Source organism: Eptatretus burgeri, chromosome 6 (genome assembly GCF_056783735.1).
Source record: "Eptatretus burgeri isolate ZD-2024b chromosome 6, Ebu_testis_v1, whole genome shotgun sequence".
In the NCBI taxonomy this organism is placed as follows: domain Eukaryota; kingdom Metazoa; phylum Chordata; class Myxini; order Myxiniformes; family Myxinidae; genus Eptatretus; species Eptatretus burgeri.
Genome location: NC_140966.1, coordinates 54467252 through 54489582, shown reverse-complemented (window position 1 = coordinate 54489582; position 22331 = coordinate 54467252). Strand labels below are relative to the sequence as shown.

General features: G+C 42.0%; 1 protein-coding gene across 1 annotated transcript in view; it reads left to right on the top strand.

Moving 5' to 3' along the window:
• The window catches only part of CCDC57 (coiled-coil domain containing 57), a 125871-nt gene that overhangs the window by 58643 nt on the left and 44897 nt on the right, over positions 1 to 22331 (top strand). The window contains exons 10-17 of the mRNA XM_085887051.1: positions 4086 to 4286; positions 5173 to 5331; positions 5518 to 5575; positions 6235 to 6382; positions 11428 to 11534; positions 12565 to 12844; positions 14356 to 14417; positions 14575 to 14692. Of these exons, the coding sequence (XP_085743177.1) occupies positions 4086 to 4286; positions 5173 to 5331; positions 5518 to 5575; positions 6235 to 6382; positions 11428 to 11534; positions 12565 to 12844; positions 14356 to 14417; positions 14575 to 14692 (1133 nt within the window). The remainder of the gene's footprint in view (positions 1 to 4085; positions 4287 to 5172; positions 5332 to 5517; positions 5576 to 6234; positions 6383 to 11427; positions 11535 to 12564; positions 12845 to 14355; positions 14418 to 14574; positions 14693 to 22331) is intronic.

Genomic DNA, 22331 nt, shown 5'->3' with positions numbered 1-22331 from the left:
CCATTAATGTGATTGATGCACCTGTTTGTTTTTTCACAGTTTTTACTCCATCTTGATTCTACAATCAGCTGAGTGAGATGTCCAGGAGATTTTCCTGTTCTTTACCTGACATAGTGTGAAGTTTGTAATACAGAAAAGTCTGCCAAACGATTGTGGACCGAACTGTTTCCCATTGAAAGTACTCTGGCAATTGTATTGCAGTTCATTGACATGTTTCTACATGTCACCTTTAACACTGTCCTGAAGGTGTATATGAAATGTATAGGGAGATAAGGATGGACATGGTGATAAATAAACAAATAAACGGAACAGATCTGGCACGAGACAAACGCAGTCAAGGATGAAAGGGGAGAAAACACTATCTTATCTACAAGAGAAATAACCGTGCTAATGGCACCGACAATCCCAGATTCAGACTACGAAAAGGGAACAGAGCAGGCAAGGACTTATGTGGGCATGAACTGGTCTTGGTCCAGGACGACGGTGATCATGCAGGTTGGTGTGGCACAGGGCAAAGTACGGTTCGTGGTGGGAGAGGAGAGGTTGGCATAATGGTGGGGAGATGGCATCCGCGTCTCTTGGTGGTCCTTCCATCCGGAGCAATGAATTGGAGAGAGCCGAGATGTCTTCTGGATATAACTGGCATGTGCATGTGTGTATGCGTCTCTTTAGCCCCTTGGGATGGCCTTCCAGCAACGATTCATCGCTCCGATGAATCACCAAGCCTTTGTTTGGTTCCTTGTAAAATTGATTGCGAAATTGAAGATTCGCGATCAAGGTCACATAAATCAATTGCAGGCTAGTCCTACGATTAGCCACCCACTGCATGTGGACAGCGCCATATTTTGGGCCTTCCCGCCCTGTGGAGAAGCCCCTCATTTGTGTTCTACCCTCAACCAGAGCTCCACAGCTCTCACGTCACTACCGTGGCATGCATTCTTCTCACCAAACAACTCTGTTTTTGTCCATTTAAATGCCTTATGGCACTTCTTTCACGTGGTCTCTCCTGTACAGGAGGTTTTACATAATGCAACCTTACTCTAGTCTGCTCTATAAAGGATGGTCACTGCCCCCTCAGTACATATATTACATACGACTTATCTCTGACAGATTCCAAATACAGCAGTAAATCTAACCTCCTCGAATACACGGTCCATACAATTCTTAGCACATTCTATCTATGGATTCCCCTTCCCACTTAGACGGAGCAATATTTATTACCCCCAATACCTTTCTGGACTCAACCATGTTACTTGCTGTTTTCAGTGTTTTCACCTCTCCTCCCTCTCCTCTTTTCATATTCGTCATTTCCCTGGATGCTTGTGCCACTGTCAGTTTTACCTTGCTCTTCCATGAGCCTCACTCCTAAGAATAAAATATAAACATAACTTGAGCTTACATGAAAAATGATAAATTCATAAGTCAAGAATAAAGACTCTTGAGCTCCTGTAACCTTTGCTTTAGAATTATAAGATTTTTGGATCCAAATCCAATCAAAGGAATTTATATTTATATGGATAATTTTAGAAGGCAGAGTATCCCATCAAAACATTACATCAGTAATTAAGGCTCTGTCCGAGCAGGAAGAACGGTCAGGTTTCCATTGAAAAGATTAATGTGACCCTGAAGATTCCAGCCACAGAACTCTTTCAGCATCATTCATCCTCGTGTTTGAACAAAACAATTAAGTGACGACCGGGGATTAATAGATCTGCCGACCTCGATATGGAAGAATGTGAAAATCGGTTTGCGTATGGCACACATCTAACTTTTGCGAAAGTATTCTGGAGTGTAAAATTTTCAATTACAGTGAGAGTGTCAACAAACGTAATGTAAACTTTAATTTGTAGTGTGTATAATGGGATAACTTGAGGAACATTTGCACTTTGATGGAAAAATTATTCTGAAACAGTTAAGCAGTCACACATTGTGCTCTATATGAGGCAAAGGGGTTTTCCTCTTCACTGCGATGTTTGTAATTGTGTATTGTAGGCTTTGTTGTAGTTCATCCAATTGCAAGGCTGAAGTTTTGTGCTGGTATTGAATAATGTTTTCTCTTTTTTGACCATATGCTAAACCATTGCTGACATATTTTCACAAATACATGCATAAGAAACTTGCTCGTTTCTGATGGGCCTACTATATTATGCTTGCAGTTATTTTGTAGCCATAAACTCGGCTAGGGGATTATATTTTAGATCCATCTGTCCGTGTGTCCTTTCAGAGCCTACTCTAAAAAATTACTTGCCACATTTCTTTCACATTTGGCGCGTGTATGCAATGATATCTGGGCATGAGATACGCCAAATGATTTTGGGATCGGAGTCGATTTGGAATCTTGGCGATTTTTAACAATTTTTGTTCTGGAAGAGTATATCAGGAGTGTATATGCTTTTGAGAAGCAATATTTATTTACATACACGTTGCCATCCATCCATCAATTGGGACCATACTCTGAACAGAGCGTTGGTGCTGCCAAAGCAAAGTTGGCTATTGGGCACAACCCTGGACAGGTCGCCACTCCGACACAGGATACCAGCAAGCTGATACTCATTTTGCCGATCTCAGAAGGATGACAGGCAGAGTCAACCCCACCTGCTATTAATTCAACAGCTAAGGGGGATTTGAACTCAGGATCCTCAGATCCCAAGCCCACCACTCTAACCATTAAGCCAACACCAGGCTTACTTTACCATCACCATGACAAATACTGAACTTAGAATTATTTATTGATTTATAAACTTTTTACCATTCTACTACCGATACATACCACCTTCAAATATTATTTGCAAAATCGAAGATTCAGAAGTATGTTTGTTGGTCTGGTCTATTGTTCTGTATGTTTGGTACTTGCGAAATTGAAGATTTTCAAGTACAGTATTGTATATTGGTTGGTGTGGTATGTTGTTCTGTCTGTGTGTATGTCAATCGCTGACAGATCGCAATTCCACACTGGTCTTCATAAAACTCAACCACTTGGTGGAGCTAGGCAATATCGAGAAGCCTATTGTTTTTGAGGTCAAAAATTAAGGTCGCATACAATCGTCAATTTTCATCCGATTAAATTGAAATTTGAACAGGGTTTGCATATTGGGTGACTGAAGCCTATTTATTTCGAGATCAAAAGATCATGGTCACACAATTGTCAGTTTTCTTCTTATTGACCAAAAATTTGTGCAGAATTTTCATAATGAGTCACTAAATTGTTCACAAATCAAATCCTCGTAGCCTATTGTTTTTGAAGTGAAAAGGTCAAGTTCACATAAAATCATCAATTTTCATCCGCTTGACTTGAAATTTGAACAGGGTTTGCATATTGGGTCACCGAAGCCGATTGTTCAGTTCAAAAGGTCAAAGGTCAAGGCCATCCAAAACATTAAGCTGTAGTTGGAAAATTTATGAGCCAAATTTGTTGTGCATAACATTCACTCATGCAAAACACTTGATAGGTCAAATTTTCGAAATTACCAAATTGTTGTTTCCATGGCAACTACTTTTTTTATTTGGATATTGCAGATATTGTGCTTTGCATGCAATCTTTCTTGTTTCGTTATTTATATACCTTTTACCATTCTACTATCTGCATTCCAACTTGAATTATTTATTTCTTTATACACACTTTACTGTCTCCACGACCAATACAACGTTGATTGATTGATTTATGTATACATTACCATCTGTTAAAAAATATACTTTAAAAGAAACTTATATTCAGACATATATATATATATATATATATATATATATATATATATATATATATATATATATATATATATATATATATATATATATATATCGTAGAACATGCAATCATTTTACCACATGAATAAGTTGCCTAGCATTTAATATATACGGAGGATGCAGTTATGTAGAACTCCTTTAAAAAGAGGCATTGAATTTGGGGTAACTCCAAAACATAACACAAAAGTTTGGCAAAGCATAGAAAGTCATACAAATGATGTGAGATTTGTGGAGTAAATATCTCAACCGTTCACTTTTTTCAAAAAAAAAATTTGGACTTGATCTTGTGTTGCTATTTTCTGTTCACACTTTTGTTATTTATTTAACTTTGTGTTGTGGAGGCTTGCAGAGGCAGATGGGCTGGCGAGAGAACGTGAAGCAACAATGACTCGCTTACGGGAAGCATTCACTGAGAAGGAACAGACGCTATATAGTCAGAACAGAGAGTTACAGCAGCAGCTTGAGTACGTGAGGGAAGAGTTGCAGAAAAAGAAAGAAAGGTACACTGAGGAGCTGGCTGAGAGGAACACTGAATTGGAGAGGTAGGCATACAATAGGAGAAGTGTGGATTATTATTTGATTGTTTATTATTGTTGTTGCTTTTAAAAACAAGGCTAACAGAGGAGCAAACAATTACAATGAATAAGCAAATTAAAAACAGTTGGTGTCCACTCTGAACGTGTCATGATGGTGAGCTGAAGCATTTTGGTTGTAGCATGATACATGGTGCTCGATGCCCATTTCTTCCATTTTCTCTCAGATGGAGGATTCAAGTCAGGTGTAGTTTGTTGGCTATAATAGATAAATACAGTACATACAATGGAAAAATCTCCTCCTCCCTCCCTCCCTTTTTCTTTTCATGTTCCTTGCGAAAAAAAATAATAATAATTCTGCACTCCGAGTGATGGTGATAATGTTGTCATCACTTCACGTCAAAAGAAAACATCTGTGCAGGAACACGAGCCGTCCAATGGACATGCCGTGCCTGTCACCTCTGCTATTTGCTTTTTTGGAGCTGCTCTTGGTTTTGCCATCAAATATCATTCGCATTGTGACATCTGTTGAACACAGTCTCACCAAGTTTGTGAATTCCTGTTGGTGCCATTGGTGAATGCATTGTGGCTTTTGTTACATTATTTGATTTATATTTTTGTCCCCAATTTAAAATTTAATATTTTAATCCCCAGTGTTTGTTTGTTTTTTTTTATTCATTTTAAATTTTGCTTCTGCTTTTTTTTCTTTCTTTTTTTTTTTACTGCATTTATTTACTTTCTTTACTTTTATGCAATTATTTTGTGTAGTCATAACAAGAGTATTTTAAAAAGTTATTTCATGCAAGGAAAATTACCAATTCAATCCCTTAAACTAAAAGCCTTACTCCTTCATTAATGGGGCTGCCATCGCATGAACCACTCACCTTTTCCCCAGGTTGCGCCAAGTCGAAGCAGTGCTGCGAGTGGGTTGCAATGAGCGTGGCATGTGGCAGGCACGTGATGTTGCTAGTGTTGCTGCAGAGCGAGACACAGCGGTTCAAAAGGCTGATGGGTTGGCCTTGCAGCTCTCTGCAGCACAATTGGAGTTGGAACAGTAAGTGGTGCTCAGCAACCTGAGATCGTCAATATTTATCTTCTGTGTTTTTTTTTCAGATACAAGAACAACTTGTGAGAAATTCTTTTACTGCAATATTGTATTTCACAAGTTTGTTTTTTCTTGCTTCGTGTCTCTTTCACCATCCCCAACAAAGTTAAACTGACATGCAGTCTGATGAATCAGGTACAAGACCCAAGTGTTGCACACAGCAAAGGGGAAAGGAAAGCATCGACAAGATGAGGTACAGTACTCTAATATGGATCTTCTTCTTCTTTCGTATGCAGCACAAGACTGTGGGCTCGTCTTTTGTATAATCATTGGTTTAGGGTGCGGCTGTGCTGCTGGTGCAATGCCCTCTGCTGGTAGGGCAGGAATTTGGAATTTGTTCATGGTGCTGATGATAGCTCGCCTACACTTCGTGAAGGACACCATGGGATCTTTAACGTCCATCAACTAATGCCAGCAGACAGAACACCCAGTTTATCGTCCATCCAAGTGACGGCACACAAATTGATGAATCACCGTGCCTGTGAAACACTGGGATGGCAATTTATAGCTCGGCCGAGATTCAAACCCAGACTGGAAAACTTAGAGGTGAATGTGCATACCTCTAGGCCATCCTGCCAGCCCTTCTCATATGGATAGATGGGTGCAGGCAAGAACAAAACCAAGAACAAACATTGGTGGGGAGGCAATAAGCTGATGGAGGACTTCAAATGTGTGCACAAGAATGAATGATTTTGTTTTACGATAGATAATACTCATACATAACCTTGCCAAGAAGAAGAATTATGTGTTGCTAATACAAAAGCTAGAACCATTGATTATCATTTTCTTTTTTACTAATCAATTTGTCCCTCCATTATTTCATTATCTCTTTGCTCTTCTCAATGGCAACAGGCCAGGAATGAGCTGGAATCTCTACAAAAACAAAATGCAACTCTGCGTGGTGTCATTACTGCCATGCGTACAGAGATGGAAGTGTTACACAAGAAGCTGGGTCAGGGAAATTCTCTCCATACCATTGCTGAACAAACACAGATCTCAAGTAAGATTCATGAGACAGCTTGGGATGGTGTCTGTTCACTGGGCTTGTCCCTGTGCGTGATTGAGCATTTGGGTCTCAGAGGAATTATTTGGGGTTTTGTAACATTGAAAACAAGGACTAACTTTAATACTGTTTTGTTTGTTTTTCTGAGACTGCAAAGATTTTACTTTTTTGCTGTGGGTTAAGCTGGAGGTTTTCCGAAAACATAATAATCAATCACAAATTATTTTCACTCCCTCATTCATAATTAGGTAACAGGATAATGCACAGTTAGAGTGAATGTGTGTGTGTGTGTGTGTGTGTGTGTGTGTGTGTGTGTGTGTGTGTGTGTGTGTGTGTGTGTGTGTGTGTGTGTGTGTGTGTGTGTGTGTGTGTGTGTGTGTGTTATATTTAAGGTAAAATGTGCATGATTTAATGCATCATATAACGGAATGTGTGATAGGAGTTGTAACTATGTGATAATAGTGTTGCAGTTCTGTGAAACCGTCGCTCCTCAAGGCAAATTCATACAACATATAATGGTCCCCAGGCAGTTATTCCATTAGTATTCGTTCTAGTTAGCCCTTCCCTCATATCTAGTGGGTACATGGGACAAGGTGCGTTGTGAAGGGTTTTTAGTTAGGTCTTTAATTCCTTTATCTATTTTGTTTACTTTACTTTGCACACACGACCTCTCCTTAATGCAAGCATGCACGCACATTAACAGAAAGCTTCATCAGCGTATGCTGCCAAAACTCTGTTGAAACCACGTGCTATTCCCCAATGGACAATTCGCTTCAACCTTCTCCATACTGGAACCACAACACTAAAACCTTCATATGACCACCACAACGCCTTCCTAAAAATCCCCACAATAACCTACACTCACCTTCATCACAACTGCTACAAATGCTTCAACCACCTCACCACAATCACTCCAAGTGCTTCAACCACCTCACTGCAAATGTCACAACGCTTCAACCACCTCACCACAACCGCTATAAATGTGTCAACCACAGTCAGCATGCCAGATATCGGGATATTTGTCAGGACATCGGGAGGATATTTGTCCAACCACTGTCCTTTGAACCATAGATGCTACCAACCATGGTGGAAACTTGTGTTCAGAACATATTGGCATGTAGCTTGAAGTGCAAGTATGCGCTGGAATCCGTTCAATGTTGTCTGACTAGCCCTGGCTCTTTGCTAAATTACAACCCCCATTTGGTACCCAGCACACGTTTATGGCCAGAAAGGGCTCCCAGAAACTCGCACTCTGTTAATCTGGAGCTTCGTCGCGTGGTACAGTTCATAGGCGAATGACACCATTTTCGGTTTCGGAGCCTCACAGGAACGGGGCTACTTCTTGGGAAGGCATCTGTGCACCAATGGGAGCGATGGAAAACAGCTATCCATCGTCCTGATCCAACGTTGGGCTCCTCCCTTGCCAGTCGTTTATAAAGCACCCTGTAAAATCACTGAGAAAAGAGTTAAAAAGTGATTGAGCAGCAAGAGGCTGGTTGAGAGTCAGAGCTAGATGCTGAGCTGCTGGGTGCTGAGCGAGAAGAGGTTTCTGGCTTGATTGATGGCACGAGAAGGTGAAACGGAGTCGGTGAAGCGGAGCGCTGTTTAGATGAGTGGGTAGAACGCCAGACTGATCATAGACCATTAGCATTTACATTTACAGACCTTCTCACATGCCGTTGTAAGCTTTCCTCTCACACGTTCTGTCTCTTATCTTCTGTCTCATTTGCTGTAAATGCACAAGATCTAAAAGAGCAACCTACAGATATGCACCTCTTCTCAATTTCCCTTCTCTGCTCCCCACTTTCACCTCATTTGCACCTCCCCACTCATGTACCTTAGACACCCCCAATTTTATTCCTTCCTCCCCCCTCCTAAGCGACAGTTTGCGCTGGTCCGTCGGCCACGCCAGTTATTCTAGAGGACGCAATCACCCTGAGCTCTGTCCCTTTCTTGCTATTCTAATTTCCTCGGGGGGGGGGGGGGGTGTGATGGCGCCTGTCGTGTTTGTGTAAAGTTAATAATGTGTACGTTTTTTGTATTGAGTCAGCTCTGCACTGTGTCCTCTTTTGTAAGCACTTGCATTTCTTTTGCTGCACCCCATAAATCCTCGCTTTCCCCTGCTGTGCTTATTGCTTGTCATAAAGCCTTTTATTATTGTGCCACATGCCTTTTCTTCACCTTAATAAGAAATAAACCTGCTTGTTATAAATGTACCCAGCTCATTCTGTCTTTTCCTCCATTGGTCCAGCGTAGCCCACACACAGGTTAGCCAGGAAATTGTGCCCGACTAATTTGCTCTTATTGGCCAGTTCGTACTTGACAGCTCCGCTTGGCTGCACCTGAAACGGTAAGTTAACTCGAGTACTCATTGAGGGCACAAGACCCCCCTTGATACTGTCAATCCACCGGAAAACGGTAACACGTGAAATAGTGGGAACTTCCAGGATTGGTGGTCCCAATCGGCACTTGTGGTTGCTGAGCAACCTGCCGGTGTGCGGAGTTATCTGTGCCCGGCGGCTTCAGGACCGGTTGTTTTGGAGGATCCCGAGTGCTTCCCCTTATGGTTGAACTCGAACCCCGGATCCATAACAACATATTAAATCCTCCAGCAAGTAGAGTCTGACTAGTGATGTTGCATTGATGGGCTACCTGACTGCCTGGACACAACTGAAGTTGTGGATCTACTGATGTAGGTAATCTACTAATCCGTATATATATATATATATATATATATATATATATATATATATATATATATATATATATATATATATATATATATATATATATATATATATTATCTCTCTCTCTCTCTCTCTCTCTCTCTCTCTCTCTCTCTCTCTCTCTGTCTCTCTCTGTCTCTCTGTCTCTCTGTCTCTCTGTCTCTCTGTCTCTCTGTCTCTCTGTCTCTCTGTCTCTCTGTCTCTCTGTCTCTCTCTGTCTCTCTCTGTCTCTCTCTGTCTCTCTCTGTCTCTCTCTGTCTCTCTGTCTCTCTGTCTCTCTCTGTCTCTCTCTGTCTCTCTCTGTCTCTCTCTGTCTCTCTCTGTCTCTCTCTGTCTCTCTCTGTCTCTCTCTCTGTCTCTCTGTCTCTCTGTCTCTCTCTCTGTCTCTCTCTGTCTCTCTCTGTCTCTCTCTCTGTCTCTCTCTGTCTCTCTCTGTCTCTCTCTGTCTCTCTCTGTCTCTCTCTGTCTCTCTCTGTCTCTCTCTGTCTCTCTCTCTCTCTCATTATACACTGGTCTGATAAATATAACATGTCCTTCAATCCTGGAGAATCAGTCTCATCCTATCATTCTGGCATGATCCTCAAACTAACCCACATATCTTTGAATTCCTTCGTCATCCCCACTGGAAGGGGTTGTGTCTCAAACCTCTAGACCTCACCATCATCCATAACTTTTCTGGGCCAACCACATAGCAACGCTGGTCTTTAAACCAAGCTGCAGACTGAACATTCATCTCTCGATCAGTCTTTCCTTGGAAAATCAGAGCTACTCGCAGTCAACAAGGCTTTTAGCCAGAGCTCAATGGAGTACTGATGTCTGCTATGGATTGGCAATCCAGGATGACATCTGTCTCTCTTGGATTCTGTGGAATCTGAAGCTCTCAAAATTTTTAGAATCTCCCATGATGAGGCCGAAGCACAAGGTCTGTTGGTCTCACATCTCAGGCAGCTCAATGGTGTCTGTTTTCTACCGTCTATTCTCCAACATTGCTCACTCTGCTCTCTCCCTCCTCCGACTCTTTCCAGAAACTCCAATATGCACACATTCTTTCAATAACCATGATCGTTTCCTTACTTCAATATCATTCTTCCCTCCAGGTCTTCAAGACAGCTGTTCACCACCATCTCAGATCACCCACCCCCCCATCTAAAACTATGATCTTTTCTCTGTTAACCCTGCCGCTTCCAAGCCCACCTCCTTTCAAATTTCCTGTTTTTCCTTCCTGAGTCTGCTTCTGTATCCCTCTTATCCACCCATTGCATCCTCCTCCACCCCTCTTTCCTCCCCACTTCCCTTATTTGGCCAAGTCTTCCTTTAATTTATCCTTTGTGTATCCCCCCACTCCCCCATGCTGTTGGTGCTTCCCCCCTCTTTGTACTGTTCCTTTTGTTCTGTTGCATCCCTGATCCATTCAGTGTTCTCACTCTTCCACGAACCTCGACCTTGGATACACAAATAAATATGTACAGAAACTGACCTTTTTCTGGTTAAACTGCAAAACTCCAGGCTGACTGCACACCTCAACTCTTTTATTCCTCTCTTCTGCCTTCTTTGGAACCACCTTCCAGAGGCTGTTCCGTCATTCTTCCCTCCTAGACTTCAAGCAAGCAGTGCACTACCATCTCTTCACATTCCCAATTCTGACCCATGCTCTTTATTATCTCCATCAACTTTTCCTAACTCAACCATTTTACTTGCGAGTTTTAATGGGTTTTTTCCCCCCTCCTCTCACTCCTCTTTCATGATCATTCATGCCCTTTATGTTTGTTGCACCCTTAGTTATACCTTGTTTTTCCATGAGCCTTGCTCCTTTTAAAGAAAAATGCTTATATTGCCTAAAGGATAATAATGGGACCGACCTGTAGGCCACTCGTAATATTGTTTGTCCAACAAAATAATTTTTTTAATTATTACCCTGGGAAATGGATGGGTGTGGAACTGATCAAACGATTTGTGATCCTTCTTTGTTCAGATGATATTTATAATCATTACCCTCGCTGGAGGAGAGCGTATTGCATTTGGTTGCTAATTGTATTTTGTTCTTTCAATTAACAGAAGTTCCATTTCTCTTTTGTATAAATATTTTTTAAATTCCACATAAAAGCATCACAGCAACCTTTATATTCTTTATCACCATCACAATGCAATGCACCCTTGCGATAGCAAGTCAAAAATATTTATCTTTCCATAAATGCACTTTTCTTAAAAAGAAGACTTCCAAATGTACCTTGAACATCCAAACTGATTTTGTCTTTTTTTTAAATGCAATTAATCTTTTTTATTATCTCTTGTTTTTTATTTATTTTACAACTTTAGACACTGGTGAGAAGTGCTTGAGAATGGATGGCGAGATAAGTGCAGCAGTGAGGCCAGATCATCAGTTAGATCGCCTCATTGAGGTTCTGACTCGCCTTGCTGAACAGGTAGGATTTTGGATGTTGCCTTTTGTGTGATGTGTGATCCCGAGTTCAAAAATAAACTGAACCCACTTGAATTTGCAGCATGGGAAGCATTTGTGTTGGTTGTGCAGAACTTTCTTGGAAACCATCGAGCTGAACAGTATACTGAATTAGTGGACAACATAATAAAGGCCTATTAGTGAATGGACTGTAGGATGTCTCTTAAAATGCACTTCTTGCATTCTCATCTTGATTTCATCCCACCTAATCTGGGTGAGCTAAGCGATGAGCATGGCGAAAGGTTCCACCAAGACATTTCGGTCATGGAAACTCGGTATCAAGGCCGGTTAAACCCAACCATGATGGGTGATTACTGCTGGTTCCTACAACGGGAGACCAATTCCACACACACAAGCGCAAGAGCAAGTGTCTCACACACTTCTGAACACGTCTGATCAGTGCCTACGCTGACTACATTGAAAGGAAGAGTGTAAACTTGAAGTGTTGTTTCTGAATCACTCACAATTAGGTAGATTTCCTGATCAAGTTTACACCCTTCCTAAGATTACCATGTTCTAATGTTTTATTAACTTCTTTTTCTGCAACTTGGTTCTGTTCTTGGTTTGTATACTACACATTATACACGGAGCTCAATCATTGTAATCTAAATATGATGTGAAAGTAATGACGAAGCACTGATGTTATATGTACAACGTGGCGATCTGCAATAATAAAGTATCTAATATAGCATGCTGGGTATCATAAATACATGTACATATTTTGAAAACCTGACGTGCTGGATAAATTATAACTACAGATTTGAAATCAGCGGACCAGATATAGCCAAGAACACCTGCATTTCCCTTCGTAGCAGCAGAAAAGTTATTTTTTGTTGCCCAGTGTTATATAATAAAAATTATTATGTTGCAAATGTGGAATACCTATAGGGGCTTGAATATGCAACAAAAAATGTGAGCGGTGAATGTTTTGAGAATACTTTATTACCATGTTGATGTTTTTTTTTAATTTCCTCTCTTTCTCACTCTCTCTTTAGGCTACACATTTAGAAATCCTGCCAAGTCTCCCAAGTAATCGTAACACCCATAATACTGCATTTCCCAGTTCATATATACCCCAACTTCCACTCGGGCCAATGAATAGGTCTGAAGAACCTGTGGCAGTTGTGGCCAGAAATGGGGCCGAGGAAGTGCAGCATTTACAAGGTCTATTACGTGGTGCCTCAAGGAAGATAGAGGGGCTCATGTCTGAGCAAATGAGGCTCATCAATGCTGGAAATCGCCTGCGGGCCCACCTGGCACAGCACGGCATTATGGGTATGACATTACCAAAGGAAGATTCTGATGTCGCAGTGTCATTCTGCGACAGACTTGTCTACACCATATGCAAACCGTATATTTTGTACATAAAGCTTTGCTAATGCAGAATTGTACGTCATCCATGAAAATTGAAGACTGAAAAATTGTCCTTAATTCAAAGTATTGTTACATGTTTAGGTGTCCCATTTTTGTTTTCATGTTTACTTTCTTTGGTGCCCAAATGCAGATTACACGTGAATCAAATTACTCGTGTGCGGATTATATGGTATTTCACCTAACGCCATGTGATACAGCCAACAGGGGGCAAAGTTAAATTATATATCAATGAGATACAAAAAGAGGCATTATTATTATTTGTAAGTGTAATTGTAATATCTTTAATTACAGTTCTTTCGCATATTTTACCTGCACACTTATATCTAATTCCAAAGATATTTAAGGTACCGGTAAGTCATCGAGTGCAAAGCCCACAAAGTCATCGTCTTCTGTGTCGCTGTGACACAGCTGAAGCAGTTCGGAATCAGCAAGTTGTGTAGAGCTGTGTTCATTTACCAAGTTTCTTGTAGAGTGCTCACCGAGTGGCTTAAGCACTCAAGCAAGCACTCCATTTGAAACTGTTGATAAGGAACAGCTGGCTTGGCAAGTGCTAACTATCTGCTTGGAAACTGAACACACCCCCAGGTCTGCCGCAATCCATATCGTCATTTCTCTCGTCCTCTACTTCACCAGAAATCAACCAACTTTTTCGTCAACTTTCAGCTTGAACTTGGCTGTGAAACTTTTACGTTTTATCTTTCTTGTACTGACAGCAGACATTGTACGGCAGGGACTTGTAATGGAATGGACAATTTTGTGGAATGATGTAAAATTCAATAGCGTGCAGGGTATTTATACATTTCTGATGGATGAGCAGCATGGTTTCCGGTCACATCGATACCGCAAACCATTCTGGTTTTTAACACATCAGTATAGTAAACTTCAATTATTACAACTCTTTCTCAAGATATTCATTTTAATAACAATTGGTTGTTTACCGCAGTTGTATTGGAAAAGAGCCGTTTGTTGGCCCTTGACAACAAACCCATGTCGGCTGCTGGAAATATGGAGATCGCGTGTCTCCCTGTCATGTAAGAGGAAAGCTGGGGTGTATTCAGTTACCAGGAAACTAGCTCGCACTTGCCAAGCCAGCCGTTCCTTCTCACCGCTTTCTAGTGGAGTGCTTGCCTGATTGCTTAAGCCACTTGGCGAGCCCTTTACAACAAACTTGGCAACTGAACACACCCCTGGCTTATGGGGTATACCCGTGTGTGGGTTATGTGTGCCTGAAAATTTCCAAGGTGGTGGGATATACTGGGGGCGGGTTATTTTCATGAAAATACTGTATGCGTAAGAACTTTAAGAGGAATATTGACAGCTTTGTGCCACCAATAATTGTCCTGCATTTGTGTTTGTTTTTTGTTTTTTTTTCCATCATAGTTAAAGGGTTAAATGTTGCTTGCCTCTGTCAGACTCTGATGAGGATGAAAATGCAGAACCTGACTTCTGCATGCCATCTCAAAAACCAATGCAGGTACAGTCCTCGGTTCTTGAGCGGCTGAAATTATTGCTGCAATGTCCTGTTGCTAACAGAATTTCTCAAGGTCGCACTTTGTAAGTGTAGCTAACATCCAACTGTATCCACCCGTACATTTTGCTTGAACCTTTCCTCTTCCTTCCCTTTTTCCTAGCCCACTTGTTCCAAACATGTCCCAAGTCCCTCTTCAGCACTGCTCTCCTCTGATGGAGGTGGGAGTTCTTTGTCTGAAGTGTGGGGGCTGCTGGAGACTCCCATCAGCTCGATCAATGGTTAGTTAAGTTTATTATCTTTGGTAATAGTAGCTGTGTCACTGTGAGGACAACTTTTAGGTGGATCTGAGGATGCAAAGCTGCACCTGCCTTTGTGACATGTTACTTTGATTTAAGATCATGGAACAACCTTCCACCATTTTCACTCAAATGTACTCCATTTTTGTGTCTTTACTTTCTACAAAGCATTCTTTTCTTTTGATGTGTTGCCTCATGGAAGAGCTTAATTATGGCATGGGGCTAAGGTGGGATAGGGGAAAGTTAACTTGGTGCAAAAGGAGTGGTGGTGAACAGGCAGGAGATATATTGGTGAACAGGCAGGAGATACAGATAAACAAGGTTGGTGAAGGTATAAGGCATCACAAATAGGTATGTGGGGTAGATATTACATGGTGGAGATTTTCTACCTTAAATGTTCATTATAGACGAGGCTTTGTGAAGGTTTTCTAAAACCCATTTTTGCTGCCTCTTCCTTTCCTCTATTCCCATTTTCTTTATTCATATTTTGTGTTATGAGCCATGACCTTATTCGAGAATTTCTTTTCCATTCCGAGTTCCCCAACCTTCCAGTTTCCACCAGTGTTTACCCCTGCCTTTTCATTTATTTTTGGTTTATTGTTCATCCTGAGCTGTCCTGACACGTGCACACGGCAGATATTTGCATAATGACAGAAGCTTGACAGTTACACAGATGTGTTTTATTTGTCCTTGCATACCCGTTACTATGTCGCGAGGCTGAATCGACAGCTATGCAGGAACTAAGTGCACTTTCTGTGTCAGCACACACATCCTGTCAAGCAGACAAGGCCTCACTCATGTTGCTTTTCTCTCTTTTTAAATTCACTTGCTTGCTTTCAAAATTATTTCAAGTTGAACCCATAATGCAAATCCCCACAAAGCAAAAGGAAAATGATGTTACAAATAGCACGTATTATAAATATGTCTCACTATTCTGTACACACATTGCCAGGTTGACAATGGCACCAATGTCTCCTTGGCGCCAAAGTGTACTCAACTCGATACGTTTCAACAAAGAATATGTATGTAATTTCATGTTACTTGGAAAAAAACAGACGTATTTAAATTGAAAAAAATCACAAACTACCATTTCTTGGTATGTGATGTCACTGCAGTCCGCACTGTTAATGGCAGACGTTCCAGTTTGAGTACCACACACGCAGAGCTGGAGAGTTGTAGTTAGCTTAGAGGACAACTGGATAATTGGTAACACAAATGATGAAAAAAACATTTGAGCGCCATTCAGAAATGCAGGCATAAAGCAAATAAGGATGAAAATGAAGCATAACTGCTTCATATCAGCAGCTACTTCTGTTACAGGGCTTCTGCTTCAACTTTGAATGAAGTAAATGTGCCTTCGACTCCCGTCGATGAGTGTCATTAATACTCCGATGTTCTTTTGCCCCATAGGGCTGCCATTGCTGGTACCCTAGTGGCATTCACCTCCATCTGCAACAAAAAAAACTTGTAGATATTGTAAAAATAAAAATAAAATAAAAACTTCGAAACAGCTGTGTGCTGTGTTAAAGACAACTGTGTCGATCTGTCTTTTACAATCGATACCCAAATGGTGGCCCACAAATTTGCTTGGCTCCAGGCCCACAAATGTTTCATCCGGCCCTGTGTACACACGTCAACCATGGCAGCAGATTTGCATCATTGTACCTTAATTTGGTGGGATTCTTTTTTGCAAAGGAGGAACCTTTATGTTTAAACTGTATTTTGAAATATATACAGTTGTGGCCAAAAAATATTGGCACCCTTGCACTTTTTTCAAATAACTCACAATTTTCTCTAAAAATAAGTTGAAATTGACAAAAGTATTTGGTCTCCACAATTCTTTATTTCACTGTTAATATTACAGAACTTTTGTTTTTGATTCATAAATTAATATAACCTTTTAAATCAGAAAAAAAAATGGCATTGACAAAATTATTGATACCCTGTACTTAATATTTGGTATCACAACCTTCAGACAAAATAACTGCAGTCAACATCCTACAGCCATGAATGAGCTTCCTACACCTCTCCACTGGCAGTTTGGCCCACTCTTCTTGTAAAAACTGTTCCAGTTCTCCCAGTTTGAAGGGTGCCTTACTGCCTTCTCTCAACTGCTGTTTTCAGATCTCACCACAGGTGTTCAATGGGATTTAGGTTTGAACTCATTGCTGGCCACTTCAGAACAGTCTAGCGTTTTGTCTTGAACCATTCCTGGGTGTTTTTTGAAGTGTGTTTGGGGTCATTTTCCGACAGAAAGACCCATGACCTTTGACGGAGACCCAGCTTTCTGACACTGGGTTGAACATTGCATTCCAAAATGCCTTGGTAATCTCCTGATTTCATGATGCCATGCACACATTCAAGGCACCCAGTGCTAGAGGCAGCACAGCAACCCCAAAACATCACTGAATCTCCTTCATGTTTGACTGTAGGGAAGGTGTTCTTTTCTTTGAAGGCATCATTTTGTTTTCTATAAACTTAGAGATGATGTCAGGTCAGATATGGGAGCATGTGCCAGAGCAGCGCGTCGCTGCATCCACTTTCGACCAGTACTCCAGGGGCCTCTGTCTGGCCATCCCCCAGGCAGATGCCTGGCCCATCCCGTTCTCCTTCAGATGCTGATCAAACTGCTGTAACCACAAGGCATGTGGTCGGCCCATTGGCCTCCTCCATTCATGAGGCTCCCTCACTGAGAGAATCTGGTGAGCAGGATCATCATCAAGAAAACGAGCCACATGTCCATACAGCCACAGCTGAAGCTCACGGACTATGCAGGTAGCAAATCTCATTTGAGTCTCAGCAACCGCTCGTTGGACACAAAGTCTGACCAGCGATAGCCATAGATGCTCCAAAGAGACCTGGTACCAAAAGGAATTGAGTTGCCATCTCAGATCCCTGGTCAGAGTTCAAGTCTCACATCCGCTGAGCAAGACGAAGCACCAAGGACCTGAAGACTCAGAATTTTGTCATCCTGCACAGGTACCGGCAGCACCACACCCCATGATCCAGTGAATGCATGACTCACCAGGCCTGACCCAGACAACCATTGACCTCTGGCTCACAGCCAGCAGCGACATGAATATCACTGCCAAGGTAAGTGAATCTCTCTGTGATTTCAACATCCTCGCGACAAACAGGTACAGACAAGATAGCAGCATCCAATATGTCAATGAAAGCCTGGATCTTAGTTTTGACCCAGGAAACCCATAATCACAGCGGCTCCAACTCCTCATTCAGCACCTCAAGGGCCCCCAAAATGATATCGAGAGTCTCCGCAAAGATGACTCCATCATCTGCAAAATCAAGGTCAGAGATTTTGACATTCCCAAACGATTCACCGCAGCTTGATCTCTCCGACATCCTCCCCATAATCCAGTCTATACAAGCGTTGAAATGCGTGGGGGCCAGTACACACCCCTGACGAACTCCAGTAACAAATGGAAATAAGTCAGAGATGGTACCACCACATCTCACATCATTCTCAGTACCAGAGTAAAGTTCAGACATCAGATTGATCAGTTTTGGTGGCACCCCAAAAAGACCAAGAATCCTCCAGAGAGCATCCCAATTCACTGAATCGAATGCTTTGCAGAGATCAACATAGGCTGCAAGCAACCCCTGCCAAAACTCTCGTCTGCATTCGCTGAGGACCCAAAGAGCAAGGATACGGTCAATCGTTGACCTCTTTGGTATAAAGCCTGACTGCTCTGGATGCTGGTACTCAAGCAGATGGTGGCAAACCCTATCAAGAATTATCTGAGCAAAGAACTTGCCCGGCACTGAGAGCAACGTCACCCCCTCGTTAATTGTTGCAGTCCTGGCAATCACCCTTCCCTTTCTAGAGAGGGGCCTTCTTTTCTAGAGAGGGACAACAAGGCTCCTTTTCCAGTCAGTTGGGATGATGCCTGTGTTCCAGGCAGAGCACAGACTGCATGCAACAACATTAGTACAATATTTCCACCAGCCTTGAGAAGTTCAGCATGGATACCACAGATCCCAGGAGCTTTGCCCCATTTCCACCGGTTCACTGCAGCCTTGTGTTTCCACAAACGAAGGTGGATCACGGTTGATTATAAGGTTAGCAATAGGGATAGTAACACCAGTGACAACCAACTCGACAGCTGGTGGATCAGCCTGGTACAGCTGCTCAAAGTAACCGGCCCAGTGGGCCTTCACTGTCAAGAGACCACCACCCTCCACTCCAACTGCAGTACACCAAGGGATGGGCTTGGAGGAACGCAATGCGTGAATTCCCTTGTACGCAGGGCAAGAATCACTTGACCACAAGTGATGCTCTACCCCATCACAGATTCCTCACACATAGGCCTCCTTGTCCACCTTTAGCGCATATACAATTTCACGCCTCAGCTCCCTGAACAGCTCAGCTTTCAGCCTGGCCCTCCGACTCTGGTCAATGGTATCCCGTGTCCCTTGAGAGACAAAATTCTTCTTTGCTCAACAGTGAGTTCCAAGACATCCACCAGCAACATCAAACACGGTGGTCTTGCAGGCACTCCACAACTCTTCAGGATTCCCCAAAGCATCCAGGCCCCCCAAATCCCCACTCAGACTGTTCAGAAACTTCTCAGCTACTCTCTCATCCTTGAGCTTGCCAACATCCAGCCTAGGCTGGGATGGTACCATTCTCCCAGATTTAAGCTGCAACTTCAGAGCTGCAACAACAAACCTGTGGTCGGTGTTGAGGAACTGAGCACTCCGGTTGACCCTGCAGTTCTGGATCATCTTCCAGCGACCATCAACGAGCACCTGGTCAATCTCCTTTTCTGCACCTCCAGCATTGGAATAACGATGAGTCTGTAGGCGCTGAAAACATGAACCAACTGTAGTGTTCACAGACCAGGCGGACAAAGGAGCCTTAGGCCATGATCGCCAGCAAGCGGGAACTCTGCTTTATTGCGGGACACGGACGTACACCGTGAGCCACCTCGCGGGCGGGACATAATATATCAAAACCCCAATCACGTGACTACAAGCATCTAATCTACATACAGTACACCAACCACCCTAAGTCCATGACTTCTTGCAAAGTCAAGGAACTTAGTGCTCTTCTGGGTCACAGTTCCAGACCCATGGGGGCCATCCCTATCCCACAACACATGTCTCATAACCATCCCTATCATTTCCAGTCAATGCATTGAAATCCCCCAACATGAGAAGAGTATCTTGCCTGGGGCACTGCTCAACCACAGTCTCGAGCTTGGCACAGAATGCATCCTTCACGGTGAGATCACTCACCTCAGTCGGAGCATATACAGAGAATAGGGAAATGACACCCAAGGAGTGACAAATGCTTGGTCTCATAATGCGCTCGTTGACTGTTGTTACCTCAACTATCATTGGACTCAGCTTATTGGACACAGCTACAGCAACTCCTTCGGCATGGTAACCATCAGAGCGACCAGACCAAAAGTAGATGTAACCACCCACCATGATCCCGCTGCAATCCAGTCTCCAAACCTCAGAGAGTGCTTCAATGCCGATGTCCAAATGCTTGAGATCAGATGATAACAGAGACAGGTGATTATCCTATTTTCAGGACAGGACATTCCAGGCACGGACCCAAAGGGCCCGCCTCTGTTTAACCCAAGGAGACCGCCGTCTGATGGACGACACTTCAGCACAACACCGGCACACACTACCGCAGGTTACCTGACCGGGAAAGTTACCCCATGGTTTTTCTCCTATCAAGAAAGGGAGGCTATGTCCCAATCCCATCATCCGGTGAACTGCCTTGTAGAGGGCAGCTGAACAGGAGGTACTCCCACGGAGTGGGTTTCAGATTTATTTGTGCATTTAGTTTGTTTTGCATAATGAAGGGTTTTACGGTGGCCGGAATGCAAATCCTTTCCACAAACCTCCTAATAAAAAGTAACCCAACTGCAGGAGGACGTCCGCAGACACAGTTAGGCACTAGATGTGGATGGTCGTTGGACAAGGAACTCCTGCGCCCTTTGATAGGTTTTGTTTTTAATCCTGCTGAGTGTCCATATCCATACGCCCCACCAGAAAACCTGGTGGGGGAGATGGTTTAGTCTGGGTCCCCATGGGTCTGGAACTATGACCCGAAAACTACAACCCAAAGAAGAATGTATGTGGATACGAAAATATTTTTTTATTTCAACCATTTTCTGGAAGAAATGGTGCATTATTTGAAAAAAGTGCAAGGATGCCAATATTTTTGCCCACGACAGTAATTTATAACTTTTCGCCATTGGCTAAAGAGACAACAGGTCACAATTTGAAACAGAAAAATCGAGGTGTGACTTCAACCTGATTTGATAGCATAATTAGGTAAGGTTTCGTGATTGTTCAAATCTTTTTATTTTTGAACAAGCACACTTGGATAAATGCTGGGTGAATTTGGACTTTTTACCCCCCAACCAGGCACTGCGGGCTAATATGTTAGGTTCTGTCAGTTCATCCGACCATCCATCAGTCCATTCATCCGGAACATTGACTCAAAAATGACTGGATGTATTTCATTCATATTTGGGTACAGGAAACTCTCGTATAATGCGGGGGATGCATTCCTGCGAAACGCTGTGCTATCCGAAAACGTGTTCGAGGCAATATTTAACGTGTATGCCGATTGTTGGCTTAATGGTTATATTAGAGTGGTGGGCTTAGGATCCAAGGATCCTGAGTTCAAATCCCACTCAGCTATTGAATTAAAACCAGGTGGGGTTGTCATCCTTCCGCAGTCGGCAAAATGAGTGCCAGCTTGCTGGTATCCTGTGTCAGAGTGGCGACCCGTCCAGGATTGTACCCAGTAGCCAAGGAGATTGCTTAGGCAGCACCAATGCTCTGCATAGGGTATGGTCCCTGTGGATGGATTGTATATATGTATGTGTATGTATATATATATATATATATATATATATATATATATATATATATATATATATATATATATGTATATGTATATATATATATATATATATATATATATATATATATATATATATATATATATATATATATATATATATATATATATATATATATATATATATATATATATATATATATATATATATATATATATGTATGTATATATATATATATATGTATGTATATGTATATATATATATATATGTATATATATGTATATATATATATATATGTATATATATGTATATATATGTATATATATATATATGTATATATATATATATATATATGTATATATATATATATATATATATATATATATATATATATATATATATATATATATATATATATCCCGTTCCAGACACCAAATGTTTTTCTTTCGTTTTTTTAGGCTTCATCCCACTTCTGACACCAAACTGTTGTGGGCCGGGGGTCTGAGTGAGAAGACCACTCGGGAGGGAAGCTATCTCGGGTTCCCATCAAACTCCCCGGAATCGCAGGCCGTCGTACACGGATAACTCCGTGATGCGGCGGGTCGCTAACCGACCGTTAACGCCAATAACTCAATCAGGTGACTTCGGGTCCTCCGTCTACAGTTTATCCGGTTACGTAAAAATAATCACGTGATCTAATTACCGGGGGACACGCCCTCTTCCCAACATGCCTTGTCTGAACCGGATCACCTTACCATATCAGATGCAGCCGA